The sequence below is a fragment of the Gallus gallus genome, chromosome 2 (genome assembly GCF_016699485.2).
Source record: "Gallus gallus isolate bGalGal1 chromosome 2, bGalGal1.mat.broiler.GRCg7b, whole genome shotgun sequence".
Lineage (NCBI taxonomy): Eukaryota > Metazoa > Chordata > Aves > Galliformes > Phasianidae > Gallus > Gallus gallus.
In genome coordinates this window covers 84290894-84306642 of record NC_052533.1, presented here as the reverse complement: position 1 = coordinate 84306642, position 15749 = coordinate 84290894, and the positions used below count along the sequence as shown (strand labels likewise).

The following is a 15749-nucleotide window of genomic DNA, read 5'->3' as shown; positions in this document are numbered from 1 at the left end:
ATTGGAAATACCATGCTCATGGTGTTTATATTGTCTGTGTCTAAACAAAAATAATTTATCCTTTTCCAGGTTGTCATGCCCTATTAATTCTGCTGTTGTGCTGGCATCATACGCAGTACAATGTAAGTGATAATCAATTTTTCTTTGATTAGTAAGTGTATTTTTGGCTGTTCTGCACTGAAAACTAAGGAAAGATTTCTTTCCTTATTTGTGTGAAATGTTCAAAATGCTACAAGTGACGCTTTGGAAGGTAGGGGAACGTTACAGCCTCCAGATGTTTTACATAGAAAAAGCCTACTTTTTGAGTCTGTCAAAAAAAAGAAAAAGATACAATGATTAATGGTGTTCTTATTTGTGTGTGTTTGTAGAATATGTACTGTTCCCAGTGTTGTCTTTTTTTTTTTCCTTCAAAATCATAAAGCTTAGTGTGTGTTACAGTAACTACAAGACTGCCTTCCAGGGAAATAAGAAATCGCCCAGAGAACAGTTAAGGGGGGAGTAAATAAGCCATTATGATTAAGAAACACGTATGTTCTTATGTAATGTTTTTCTTCAGAAAATACTGATTTGTTAGATATGGGAAAATTCTCAGCAGTGATTCTGCTTACAGTAATTTCCATTCTTCTCATCTGTCTGCTACTGGTGGAAAGAAGTTCTAAGGGTGGTAGCAGAAAAATGTCTTCTGTAGGAGAAACAAAATGGAGCTGAGTCCTGTGCCTTAAAGGGATCCTAGATGGATGATGTTAAAACAGCTGGAGAGAGACCTTTTTTAGTATAGCAAAAAAAAAAAAAAGTTACCAAAACAGTAAAAAAAAAAAAAAAAAAAAAAAAAAAGTGGAGTTTGCATTAAAAAAAAAAAGATGGATAGGGCAAGCATAGTAGAATAGTTGTAAAATTACTTTAAAATTAGCAATGTTCAGAAATTTTAAGAGGACATGAATCTAAAAAACTTGAATACAGTTTTCAGAGAAGAAAGTACACAGTGTTAAGCTCTTGATATGTATGAAAATCCCAAGTAGCTGCAAAAAATTCAGTTTTATGTTTATCGTATTCAGTACCTTTTTATTAAACGAACCTTTAAACACATTCCTACTTAATGAGTGAGTTTGAAACCAGAACATGTTTTCTATAGAAGGCTAGCATCCCAGTTTTGTTGCAAAAGATATGCATATGCACTTCTGCATCTTTGGGACGTGGTAGGGCACTGGAATGCTAAAAACTCTCAAAACTATTAAGATGTTTAATTGGCAATGCAATTGAGCTAAAGCAAGAAAATGAAAAGGTGCGCTGAAGAATGCAAATATTTATGACTAGCTCAGGGTTAACAAGGTCTTCAAAATGTGTTATGGATAGTGTACCTGAGATGCCAAAGTAATTCCAGTTTCTCTTCAGTTTTATAAGAGCTCCCCTTTCAGTGCTTTGGATGCTTTCTAATGCAGTTAGTTTTAACGTAGAATGAAGGTTGGTCACTGAAGATTGTGAAAGGGTACTACAGTGTGTTTTAATCTTTCTCTTTTCTGGTAGACTCTGAAATTTCCCATTCAGCTACTTGCCTCATATTCCTATTGGTGTAGTTACCAGTTTAAAGAATAAAATCCTCTCTTTTCTCCTAGCTGTTGCTAAAGGTAGGTATGATACCTACCTACCTTTATTGTTTGCTTCAGCAAAGAATGAAACATTCAGTAAAGACATACTCCCCTAAAAGAAAGTAGTGGCTGTTTTGCTACCAGGTTATTGCCATTCACACAGTGATTGAATAGAAAGGACCTTCTGAAATCTGGGCATGTATTTCTCCTTATCTCAACACGTTTTCTGGGATTCTTGACAAGTAAAAGTGTTCTAGTTTTCTTTTGATATTTTAATCTCTGTTTGTACTTTTTAAAAAGAGTTTAAGTTAATACATGTGAGGTATCTCCTTGTTAAAAAAGCAATTGTTTGAGGCTGCCATGGAACAGTTTTAGCTGAGCCGTTTCCTGTGATGGTTTTCTGTAACTTCCCATGTATGCACAGAGAGAGCTCTGACCTCAGACAGGAGGTCTCTAGCACACTGCTATCTTTTTTCAGCAATTTACTCAGGAAGGAGTTGATGGTTTGCTTGTGATTTAAAGACTCTTTCAAGAAAAAGAAGGCTTGTGAAGGTGAGGATTTTAGGAAAGGTGAGCTTAATATACCGGTTCCTCAGGAATTAGGAGTAAGAGTTTCTTCCAGTTTGGGGAACTCTGGTAGAAGTTGGACAAGGCTGAATTCCCATCTGCATCAGAGGAGGCTGGAAGATTTAGAGGAACATCATGCTCATGAAATCAATAGCGTCTCTAAAGTTAGAGTTGCACCATGGTGTTTCTCCATCCACTTTTTTCTTGCCTGATTCTTCTAACCAAGAAGTAGAATGAGAGGTTTTATTTATTTATTTATTTATAATAGAAAATTAATCAAAACCTTAGGTTTCCTGATTTGCAGACTTCTTTGCAGCTAGTGTCTTGAGATTCTTTTCTCCTTTTGTACCTTGAAGCATGGTGCTTTTCCATTCTTTTTTGAAGGGAGATAACGTTTAGAGAGACATCATGGAGGCTGACGTTTACTCAAAGGCTACTCTCCAGGGTACTGGTAGCCCTTATGCTTTGGAACCACAGTCAGATTTGATAAATATAGAAAACTTCGATCTGAATTTCCAATATTTGAAATTATTTACCATGTATGTGAGGTAGCATAAGGATTGTGTACGTGGTCTGTTTGTCCTCCTGAAGTGTGTAGCAATTCTGTTTAGTCAGAGGTGCATTTTATCACATCTTTAACACTTGTAATCAATAGTACCAGTATGTTGTTGGTGGTGGTGAACATACTAGAATCCACTTAAATAGATGAATGAAAATACTTGCATGTTTTCTTCCACATGGCTCATTTTGGTCTAGCTTACTGATCTTGAGCTTGCTGGTAGCTCGTAGAACTGCTCTGCTAAGATCATCCTGACAGCTTGTATACAGCAGTTCTGCAGCTGTTTGGGGCTGTTCTCCCTTAATTTCATTTTACAGTTGTGATAAGCAATATGTAGGACTTGAGGAGATCATTACTCCAATTGTTGTTTGTCTGTTATCATTCCACCATGCTGCAAATAGTTGCTTGAATCTATAATACTTTAAAACATTGAAGTACAAGACTGTAATCTCTGGAGTGGATAATCCCAGACTGGGATATTGGCCGTTGCTGTAGCTCAGGAAGCTGACTTTTTATATATCTTTATGTATCTTGGAGCGTAGGTGCTATTTCTTCCATATTTTTAAGGTTGATGAACCTATTATTACGTACTTCTTTGCAACATAACTAACAAGAGGAATAGAAGTCTCTCAAGGATCAGAATTTATATAATACGTTATTATAGTCATAATGATAATGATTTGTAGTGAATTCTGAGGCACAAGTAAGAACAGATCAATGTAGCATTAAGATGCATTAGTTCTACAAAAGTTATGAATATTTTGGGAGTACTGATAATTATTCTCATTCACAAGTATTTTGTCTTGTTCCTTGCTCCTATCCCCACATCCTTCTTCACCCTTTAATATCCCTATCCTGTTGCTTGTTTTGTTTTTTCAAGAAAAATGGCTCTTGTGCTTGGAATATGCTTCACTTTTCTGAGTGCTTTTTCTGATTTTTTTTGAATCAGGAATGGTATATCAGTATGGTTTCTGAAATGTGTTTTGTATTTGAGATCTACTGAATTGCTGTGGGTTTTTTTTTTTAATGTTTAATTGTGAGGTATGAGCAGCTGATTTATTTATTTATTTCCCAAATGGAATACAGTAGGATGTTTGACTAATTTTTCTTTCTGGAGTCTTAATGGATAACTTTGAAACCATGGCTGTGTATCTATAGCTATTTTTCTACAAATTTTCCTTCACTTCTGTTGTCTGTTTTCTCATTCCTTCTCACCAAAAAGTGACCAGCTTCTGTAAGTGTATTCAGCACCTGTTTACAGTCATCATCAAAATAAATCAGTTTTATTCACGCAATGGCTAATTCTACTTTAATCTCTACATCTACATGGATTTTACTTATTTCAGTGCTTCATTTAGTGTCATTTCAGTCTCTTATTAAAAAGAGTCTCCATTTGTATGTTTCTTCTTCAAAATTGTCCTCTGCTGTAGTGGATTTTTTTCTGATTCCAGAAATATTTTCATGATGGAATATCTCGCGTTTACTGTTTCTCAACAGTAACTAGCAATGCCTAAACTACTTGAACTGTATTTCAGTGTTCATATGAAGATAAATTTACAATTAACTTTTAATATTATGTTTTATTCTCATCTCTGCACATCACTCTTTATTGGTATCCTCATATGTAGACCCATCATGTGGCTCTAACTGTATTTTAATCTTGGATTGCAGTTTTCTCACCTGATAATTTTTACTCCTTGGTAAAAAGTTAACTAATTTAACCTTTTTTTCTTAAACTTCCTTTCATGTCATTCCTACAGCATCATGAGGAACTGCTGTTACTATTTAATTTATATCCTGAACTTGTCCCATCATTTGGTAATTTTCCATTGCACTGGCAACGTGAGCTGCTCATGTTACTGTCCTCTTCTAAGAACAGGCAATTCAGTTCACTTATTGTTTTAATAATGTCAAGTAAAATATTCAACACTGCAAAAGGTTACAAATTCATTGTGAAACTAATTGATCTTTCTCAGGTATACCTACTTCTCAGGTTTTCAGAAAGTTGATACTAAACCTACGTTCAGGCACTGACTTCTCTGAGATTCTTTTGAACCGAATTCTCTGTAATATCCGATTGATTCCATCTCGTGCTTAGTAAATGAAGCCTTCTGATGTTTCTTTGTTTTTATTTGGAATACCTATAATCAAAAACTGTTTCTGGTGCTATTGCTTTGTATGCAGGCATTAAAAGAAAACTTTTAGAATTCAGAACCAACTTGTCTTCTGCACCTCTGTGAGGTTTTTTGCATAAATGATGATGATTTTCTATTCCCTCTAAGTTACACGAAGCTAACAACCAATCTTTTTAATGTTACACTTTGTGGAGCTTCCAGACAGCTTTGTGGAAATAAAGAACCAGACCAGATCGAACTGATAATATTTTGGTGCTGTTAGCATTCAACAGTGATTTCTAAAACTGGAGACAAGCAAGTAGTTATCTTGGTCACATAGCACATCAAAAATAACATCGTTTAAGTATAACCACAGAAAAGTTCAGCTTGCAAGAAGCTTCCTCAAAGTCAGAACAGATTGCTCAGGGCCTTTCCACTTAAGTTTTGAGTTGCCAGTGTTCAAATTTGTCTGTTGCCTGTCATCTTTACTGGTTTTCTGGTCTTCTCATCTTCTGCATCAGAATTCTACCAAAATGTCTATTTTTTTTTTTTTTTTTTTTTTTACCCTCACTTGAACTTGGCCTTTCATTCCTTTGATGCCTTCCTGCACAGAAGTTTTTCTGCTGTCAGGAAAAAGAGACAAAAATATACAGCCTCCCACATCGTTCTAACTGAGCAAATTCTTTGTAAGAAATTTGAAGAAAAAATGATTTATTTAGGCAACAGAAGGGCATAGACTGTTCATATCCTTTGTCAACATGTATGAGCTCAAGGTCTTTTGTTGGTTTTTTTTTTTTTTTTCAAACATTCTTAAATTCATACGGTACTGAATTGGGACTTCACCCAAGAAAAATCATTATATGGTTCCTTGGCTATTGCAATATCCATTTACTGAGCTATAAAAGAAATGCATTTTTACATTGAATGTTGCCTTCTGTATGAATGGTTCCATCATGTTCCCTTCTTTAAAGCTCGTCAAAACTTAAAACTGTAAAATACAGGAAACTGATATGAAAATAACTGGTTTTTTTTTTTTTATTCCTCCGTGGTTCAGTTTTCTTGCTTCTTCCAGTTATAATGATTTAAAGAGCAATAGATAGAGTGGGGAAATGTGTTGGGGGAAAAAAAAAAAGAAAGAAACACACCCCACTTCTTTTTTTACTGCAACTTTATATCCATTAAGTCTATATTTGCCACTGACCTAAGTGATCAGAACAGAAGCTATGTCAGGAGGAACTTTGAAAATATCTTAATATACTCTTCCCCCCAGTCTCTGCTGCAAAAATCCAATAAAGAGGTGGAAACCTTATGGATTTTACTGTTATCTTGACACACACTAATATTTTTTCTTTTTGGATAAATAAAATCCTACACAAGACCATTAATCTTCTAAAATGTTTGCTAATCAACATCTGTAGTTTCTCTTTCACTGTGACAGTTCAAGTGTTGTCAATTACGTATGCAACTGTATTAGCTTCTGTCTGCATTTGTTAAGAAACTGTTTTGTATCGTGGTGACTCACTTTCCTAGGCTGTGCATGACTTACTTTTTGGATATACAAATGGCAAATACCAGTTATAGCCTGCATTACAGATAAACTATAGTTATCATATCTGTAAGTTATTTTTGAAGTACACCTTTTTATATTTTTACTTCTCCTCTAGCCCAAGTCATTTGAATCTCTCTTCTACTAAATAATGGTAACAGAATTGTTCCTAAAGGTTTGTTCTTTAACTTCATGATTTAGTTGCAGTTTTCCATGCTGCAGTATAGATTGCAAATACAAATACTTACCCTGTGCTAATTTATACACCATACAGAAACGTTTTGGGAATCTTCAGTGGTTTATTGCATATAAAAAGAAAACTTCATGCTCTCAAGCAAAAAACAAACAAACAAAAAACTGTACGAATTCTAGTGATTTGCTTAAATATCCTGTGATTTTTAGGGTTTAATGTCTTTAAGTATTTCGTAAAAGTACCAAAGTTAACATGAAATAAAGGTTTTAATTCGTTTAATTCGTTCGTTAAACTGAAGCTGGGTAGATCTGCCAGGTTGAGTCAAACACCTTCCTGCTACAAGCCTTGTATCTTTATAGCTAGAGTAAGTGTGTATCTATCTCTTTTAAGACATAAGTTTATGCTGACGTGTTCTTAAATAATATTTGTGTGGACTGGGGCTGTAGATTTGTGATCATTTGTACTTTTGTTTTCATATATCCCACCAACTGTGTTTAAGAATTTGCCTTTATCTAGTGACTAATTTAAAATATATACTATTTTGTATCCATAATTAAGGGATAAAGTTTTAAGAAATGGTTTTGGTTTATGTGTCTATAAGCATATGTTTAATTTTGGTAGGTTGTTACTATTGTGTGTAAATCTGGAGTTATTTCTTATGCTACATTAAATACCTTGTATTCAGTAGGGGCAGGATTAACAGTTGAATTCTTAGGGCAGTTCCAGTGCTTTTAGTTAAAACAGTTTTACAGTGTACAGAGTAGTTGCTCTGTAAGTGACAGATCTAATTAAAGTCTTCCAATCTGTTGTGGTCAAGTAAAGATATATCAGATTGCTTTCATTTGTCTTTCTAGAGCATTTTGCTTCCCTTTAATGTTTCAGTATGATTCATTTGTGCAAACATGACACATACTGTGTGGTGATGTTACAGATTGGGGTTGCAAAAGTGTGGCTGTGTGAGTAAGTGAAGTACTGATTTCTTTCAGTACCTGAGACCATAGTTAGAGTAAGCATATTTTGAAAAGTTTTTCCTCATCGAGATAATACAGTGTTCAACACTGCCTGTAGAAAAATAATTCATAATTCTTGCATTTCTCCTTAGATGTGAATGTTTTGTTTTGTTTTACTTAGGAGAAGGGATTTCTTTTAAGTGATAATTAACTATGAAAGCCTTGTGTTTCTTTTTTCCAACAGCACAACTTGGAGACTATGATGCTTCAATACATCATTCAGGATATCTGTCCAATTACAACTTTATACCAGAACAGAACAAAGATTTTCTTACCAAAGTAGAAGCACTACATGAACAACACAGGTGACATTAATTTTTAGTTTTCTCTTGACTCATGAGCTCTTAAAAAAAAAAAAAAACTTCCTTTTGCACTTCTTTTCAAGTTAGTTCTATTTCATATAATGTATATTAAATAAGATACTTATTTTCAGCACGTAGGTATGTTGAAACTTTATAAAATAAATTTCTAAGTATCACAAGGAATAAAACAGCATAGTACATTGGTAATGGCAACCATCTAGAGCACTGTATTCGGTATGTATGATTTTTTTTGGATCAAGGGTCGTTGAACATTTCTGAAATTCTCAAGATTTTTTGTCTGTCTATGGAAGGAGTGGTGCATAAGGGAGCCAAGCCTCAATAACAGTGCTTTCTCTTCTCTCCTGAGTGCGATATAAAGATTGGAATTGGTTATTCCAGTTGAAGTCTGCTGCTGATTACTCTTGCTCACCTTGCTAATTTGTGCCTTGTAAGACTGCAGATTTAGAATTAGTGGTATTACTCAGATACTCACATGCTGCATGCAAATATGTTAACCTAAGAAATTGTTTGTATTTGAGTGAGTGAGATCTGAATCTCTAGAAACTCATTCTGTCCTTATCTTTCTTGTAGCAGAGCTAGTTCCCTACTCTCCTAGTTCCTTTGATTTCTGCCTTGAAGTATCTCAATTTTCTTCACCCCCTAATGTTCCTTTTTTTTTTTTTTTTTTTTTTTTTGCTATGTTTCAGTACTCTGACCTCTCCCTCTTCTTTCTTTACTGCTGATGGATGTAGTGAGTAGTTCAGAACTTCATGTGTGGCTCCTTGGCCCAATCCAGAACATGCATGCTGTTTTGTCAGTTATGGGGACAAAACAGAGAGAACTACTGAACTCACACAGCAGCACTTCCTTTAGCATAGGTAATAATTTGGTCTGCTCTGCTTTTCTAAATGTTCAAGTTCAAGAATGTAACACCCGAGGCCTCTACTCCTTCATGATTAATCTGATCCCAGAAGTTTCCAGAAGGCTCAGATGTCTTTAGAAAGGAACTTGTAGTCCGGCATGAATAAATTCGGTCATCTTTAGGAAGAACTTGTCCTGGAGACCACTTAGGGAAGACTCTGGAGAGTCTTGGAGTGGGTACGCTGAGGTCGTGGCTTTACTGCTATCATAGCCAAAGATATGACTGTATCCTGCAGAGGACAGACTAGAAGTCTGCACAGAACTGTGGTGAAGTCTGTTGGAAAGCGCTTTATTTTCTGGATTCTTTCAGTGAAACTGATGCTTTCACTGAATGGTTTTGCTAGATTAAAGTCATTGGTAGCTGTGTTGGTAGACTGAAGTTTAAGTGCTATATTGTGAACACTCTGTTCACATAGGTCATGTAATAAAAGTTATGAGTAACAATACTTGAATAGACTGCACTAGGAAAAATAATTCTTTATTCATTTACATTTTTTGATGCTTAAGTTTTCAGGCATATTTATTTTGGAGCTCAGGGAGAGGGAGACAGGTTATTGTGTACTCTGGCAGTGTTCCTTGCATCCCTCTTGGCTAGTGAATACTGCTGTCTGAGACATTGTTTTGATGAGCTCAGTGCCAGCAACATATTTGACAAGAATGATTGTGGTATTCACTGCACCTTCTAAGAAAGAAATGCGAAAGGGTGAATTTATCATCTTATTGTTTGAGGAGAGCAATGTTTTGAAATGAGATCTGAAGAGAGTTAGTAGTATTTGCCATAGGTCCTGTGTACTATCTGAAAATTATTTTAACTTTTTAAACTATTCTTAGGATTTCAAACCTAGCCCTGTGAAAATCTGTTCTTCACCGTTCAACTATCATGGGGAAAAAATAAATGATCATAATTGCTGAAATGCAATATAGATTTGAGAAGACACATTGCATCATATTTGCTCTAGCTCTGATGCAGCATTTGTAACTGAATTTCATATGCTTTTGCCAAATCTGAGAAGGATGTTCTATGAACATACTGAAGATGCTTTTCAGCGGACTGTAGGTGCTGAGAAAGCAACTGCTATCATTTCAAACCAGTAAAGCTTCAGATATTTTCCTTCTGTGTTCATCTCAAAGTCTATAGAGGGATTCTTGTCTCTTGTCTGTTTATTTCACTGATCAACTCCCCACCACTAGGGACTTGTAGCATTACCTTCCCCTCTATCAGAGCAGTAGGAGGTGAAGCAAACAAACAAAAAAAATCTTAAGTCTGTGCTGAGGCACTTCTTAGTGGCCATTCAAAACACAAGACATATTTGTTAGAATGGCAGTTTCATGGAGATTAGCATGTTTTGGAATTTAGAAGGATGGATAGTATCCTGAAGTAATAGATGGTTGTCTTTCAAGGAAAAGACTCCTTTAGAAGTCAGAATTACTGCTTTATATGAAATGCTTTTCTATCTAGAGTCCTAACATAACATAATGTTACGTGTTTTTCTTACAGGTTGTTAGTTTAAATCACATTCAATTAACATAATTTAATGGGCATGGTTTCTTGTTTTTACCTGCACTTAGTAGTAGACATGAGATGATAGTATCTTTAGGCTTTTTCTTCTCAAATGTGGGTAGATGGTAATGTGTTGATCTCTGTTCTGACAGTTTCTCTAATATGCTGCAGTGCCTGATTCATTGGTCTATGCCTACATGTCAGTAGCCTACAGCAGATTTTGTATTAGAATAGGCTCTTGTCAAATCAATTCTCAGCTTGATAATCTCTTGGCCCTATGATTTGTTCGAAGCAACTACCTTATTGTCATGCTTAAGGGGATATTGTTTAGGCTGCATTACAGTCCTTTCAGGTGAATAATTAGTAGGCTGCATGGGAGATCAAACTATGTAGGGATTACTTTTAGATTCTTTGTGTTTTAAAGCTCCTGGTAGATTCCATTTAGAAGTTCTACAAAGTTCTAAAGTTAGTTTATTTGATGTGTGAGGATTTTTGAGTTCTTTTTGAAAGCAGGTGTCTTAGTCTGAGTCTTAGAAGTTTTTTTTAAAAAGTAGAAGATAGAATCCTTGCAAGTCTGGCACCACATTTCACACCTAACAGCAGGGGGGAAAATAGGATTGCTTATTGATTGTAAATTTAGCTTGTTGAGTTTTATAACATTAAATTATTTAATATTCTTCTCTCCTTTCCCTTTACTTCTGAGTAGTTTCCTGCTTCTAATCTTTCTTCTTAACAACTTCCTTCTGAGACACTAAACAATCTATAATGTCTGTGGATACAGCTTCTTGTTACAAAAGAGGCTGTTATGGAGGCGTTGTTTAAAGGGGTAAGAAAACAAAACAGCTAAGAATGATTTTTCTGAAAAATGCTGAATGACTGAGGCAATGACACTGTTTTATGACTTGGTCAGTTTTAAGAGTCTCTTAGAGGAGGTCCTACACAAGCAAAGTACTTTGTGGAACTCTTTAATTAAATTTTTCACAGATGTTGGATAGTAGGATTTTTTCTTTTTTTTTTCTCGTGCATTTGGAATAAATTTAATGTCACGTATCTTATTTTTGTCCATGGTCTAAATCTTTTTTTTTTTTTTTGCCCTCTTTCAGTGGCCTCAAGCAATCTGAAGCGGAGTCCTGCTACATAAATATAGCACGGACGCTTGATTTCTATGGAGTGGAATTGCACAGTGGTAGAGTATGTTTACATTGCAATATTTCACTTGGAAAATGTTATATGCACATTCTTGTAGATATATACAGCAATAAAAACAGTAGCATCTTATTCTTGACTTCACCATGTGTCACTTTTGAATTTCATGTTTTTTCAAAAGCTTCTGAGTAACTTAGATCCTGGAATTACGATAAATAAAAAAACAAACAGATTAATCTCAAAAGAGTTACAATGCATCTTAAAAACATGTTGTTTAATACTGCAGTACATTTTACTTAAGAAATTTACTAAAGTTTATGAATGTCTTAATATAAACAGCATTCATTTTCTTTCAGTGCTTACACAGCATTAAAAATATCAGTCCGTTTTTTATTCCTGTATCCCCTGACTAGAGGTTAAATCTAAGTGGTTGATGACCACTAGGGATGCATTTAAAACCCTTCAGTCACAGGGTATTCATTGATAAGAAATATGTCCTAGCATTTCATTGTCTACTGGCATTTCATTGTTTGATTACAGTGCCTGAGAGGGGAATCCCCAACACATCTTTTTTTACATCCTTTTGCAGAATTGGTAATTTGTGCTCTTATGGATTAGTGAACTATTTTGGCATAAAGCTTGTAACGTAAAAACCTAGTGAAGCAAAATGCAGAAGATTGAGCTTCTTAATGAAGATGATTGCTGTTTTTACTAACATTCGTCTGAGATTTATTAATAATCCTGATACTGAGGATTTTAATGAAATTAATGAAAATATCATTAGTTGCACCAGGGGATGTTCAGGTTGGATATTACGAAAAAGGTCTTCTCAGAAAGAGTGGTGAGGCAGTGGCACAGGCTGCCCAGGAGGTGGTGGAGTCACCATCATTGGAGGTGTTCAGGAAACCTTTAGATGCAGTACTATGAGATGTGGATTAGTGGGGAAATATTGGTGGGAGATGAACAGTTGGACTAAGTGGTCTTTGATCTTTTGCAACCTTGGAGATTCAGTGATCAATTTTTGTAATAATGCAGTGGATAGAAAGGATCGTTTTCTTTCCTCATTAAAATTCTTCCTTGTTTTTTTTTTTTTTAATATATGCTATCACAAATGAGTGAGTACATTGAATTGGTAAAGATCCATAAACTACTCATGTATAAAGCTACTGTAACTACATTCATATTTTTTGAAAAATTATATTAAAAAACAGTAGTGGCTGTTGGTTTTAGAATCATAGAATCATAGAATCACTCAGGTTGGAAAAGACCTTGATGATGATCGAGTCCAACCGTGACCTAACCATACTATGCTGACTCTAACAACCCTCTGCTAAATCATGTCCCTGAGAACCACATCCAAATGGTTTTTAGACACATCCCGAGATGGTGACTCAACCACCTCCCTAGGGAGCCTATTCCAGTGCCTTTATTTTTTTTAAAGGGAATGTGGGCAGTAGAAAGGGAGGGTAAAGACTGAAGGGATTAGAATTTGAAAACTGTGCTCATAACATCTGATAGGGGAATTAGGAGAGGCCAGTTTTACATGACAACTGTTAAGATACATAGTTTCAAATGCAGGAGTTGTGGGTAAGAGATACCAGAAATTTGTTTATGCATGGTATGATGTTGTGTGTTTTGACAATGTAAAAATGTATCCCTGCGTGTTAAACGAGTATCTTAAATCTGAATTTGCCTGTATTCGTTGTCCATTCTGTCATCTCTGTGAAATCTCTGTTTTACTGAAGAGCCCCTTACCATCCACAGGATGTTAATCGAGGTCAGACAGCATCAAGTAGGGAAGGACAGTTCAGAGCGTACCAAGACATTTTCAACCAAACAAGGTTTCAGTTCAGAGTAGCAAAGTTCTCTGGAAATACTGCTTTAACAGTCTATTTCTTATTTGCAGTGCATTCCTTTATATCTAATGGCACAGGGTGTCTGATTACTAGTCATGATCACCTACCCTACCTGACACCAAACAGTACTTTTTGTATGATCTGAATCGAATAGAGTATACTTTGTGTCAAAGCTTCTCTATTCCAGGCTGCTAAGATGCAGATTGTCTTGCTACTATTTCAATCTGAATTCATACCTTTCTTGCAATTCATTTATTTTTCAAAGCCTATGAGAAAAGTAATAGCAATGGATTTCATCAGCGCAGCCATTCCTGGTGTTCTGTCCTGGTAGATACTCTGTCATTTGCTAAGTGTTTTGTCTGTGCTGCAGCAGCAGTTTATGATGAATATTCTACAGAAGAATATTCATCATTTGATCTCATCTGGTAGTTCATGTTGGCTGTAGAAAACACTTTTCTGAAGTTTGAAAGTCTGCTGAAATGGTCTCTGGTTCTGAAGTCTGCAGTGAAGGTTAGATATCTCCCCTCACCACATCTTTAGTGAGACTACTACATGAAACCCCAGCTTTAACAGGGACATCTGGCATAGCTCTTCATAGCCTTCCTTGCTTAATACTGTTCTTAAATCGTCCTTCCTGTTTTGCCAAATCCCAGTGCTTTGAACAGGTGTTAGAAGAGGTTAGCTACTGACATTTTGAAAGGTTTTACCTCTGTGAATCCTTGTAATTCAGCTCTTTCCTCGTGGATAAAATAATATTAGTCGTCTTAGATATTCTACGTGGCAGAGAAAGCAGGTAACAACTGGCCTGTATGCTAATTGACATTAGAAACTGCTGCTCTTGTACTGGTGATCCAGAGAAGGATGCTTTTGAATAATGTTTCTTAAGCATTAGATGAATGTCTAGTTTCCTTAATCTTAGTATTCTATTACGTGAAGTCAAACATTCTGCAGAACTCGTGTGAGCTTCCTTCTAACAGCCAAACGGAACGCTTTGAGTAGTGACTTAATCAGAAGTCAGTTCAGTCACTTCTGCATTTCTCTGAGGATCAATCTGAACCTTTAGAATTGTTATATTCAGTTCCTTAAACGAATAAGGAAGATTAGGTGTTTGAACTGAGATAGAGGCAGAATATGCAGTTTGTTCTGGTACAGCTTCTAGAAAAAATAGAGTGCTTTGGCTTACTTAATCACCATCAAGTATTTAGCTAATTCTCAGGTTGGACATCAGGAAAAGGGTCTTCATCAGAGGGTGGTTGGGCACTGGAGCAGGCTCCCCAGGGCCATGGGCATGGCACCAAGCTGATGAAGTTCAAGGAGTGTTTGGACAACACCCTCAGACATAAGCTTTGAATTTTGGGTGGTCCAGTGTGGAGCCAGGAGTTGGACTCAATGATCCTCATGGGCCCCTTCCAACTTGAAATTTTCTATGATTCTATGATTCTTTTTCTGGTAAATAATTTAGACTTTCAGTTTTTTCTCCTAAGCTGCTTTTCCTTCAGACTATTGTTGGTTTTTTTTTAATATTATTTTTTCTTTCAAGCAGGAACTTTAAGTAAGCTTCAACTTCCCGTAATACAGGCTTTTACTCTGTGTTAGGTTAGTGGTATCAGGACAAAAGCAGCTAAATTAGATATATTCCCTTGCCAGAACTCTTCAGTTTTTTCCCCAGCCCGTTAAAGTAAAGAGGTGCAAGTTCTGGATTTCTTTGCAGAAATTTGGATTTACTATGCTGCCATAAACTGTGGCAAGCCAGGAGCATTTTCTGATGGAGGTTCAACCACCTCTTGTAGCAGCAGCCTTTGGAAAAGTGGGGCAGCAGGTAGCTGGGAAATGTTCATTTCAGTGAATTCTGTACTATTCTGAGATTAAACTTGTTTGTACAGCTACCTACATAATAATTTCCATTTATTAAACTCTTAGAAATAGAAATGGTGTCTCTCTTGTCAGTTTTCAGTGCTGATGTACTATTTATTAAATATTTAGGTTATGCGCATTCTTTGTGAACTGCTGTGGTATGTCACAGTTTTGTAAACTGTGTTACAATTTGGATTCAGCTTAATTCAGTCATTTACCTGTATCACAGTTTTATTCAACCATTTTTAAAGGATTTGCTGTAGACTTTTCACTGTTTTTAGATCATAAGGTACGTGGTCTATTCTTCTGTATCTTACTAATATGAGGAAATAGGGATTGGATATACAAGAATTCCGTGTATTTCAGTGAGCACAGAGTACCATCTAGAGGAGCAGCTAAGCTACTGAAGGCTTTAAGAGAACCTTTGGCCATCCTCTGCAAAGTAATCCAAAGTTACGTTTGAGTCAAACCTGATATTTTAACTAGTAGGTTCTATACTTGTGTGGATACATGCATGTATTCAGCTCTGTTTAGAAACTTGTCTATGATGTGCTATTATGGGTCCATCACAGAGAAAATGTAAGCCAAGATTTG

General features: G+C 35.7%; 1 protein-coding gene across 8 annotated transcripts in view; it reads left to right on the top strand.

Moving 5' to 3' along the window:
- PTPN3 (protein tyrosine phosphatase, non-receptor type 3) overlaps nt 1-15749 on the top strand; it is a 159257-nt gene that overhangs the window by 81573 nt on the left and 61935 nt on the right. For 7 of the 8 annotated variants that reach the window (XM_419047.8, XM_015282340.4, XM_046935370.1 and 4 more), the window contains exons 7-9: nt 70-122; nt 7760-7880; nt 11403-11490. In XM_419047.8, the coding sequence (XP_419047.4) occupies nt 70-122; nt 7760-7880; nt 11403-11490 (262 nt within the window). Of the gene's footprint in view, nt 1-69; nt 123-7759; nt 7881-11402; nt 11491-15749 lie in introns of those variants that run through there. The other variant, XM_015282343.3, reaches the window with a different exon arrangement.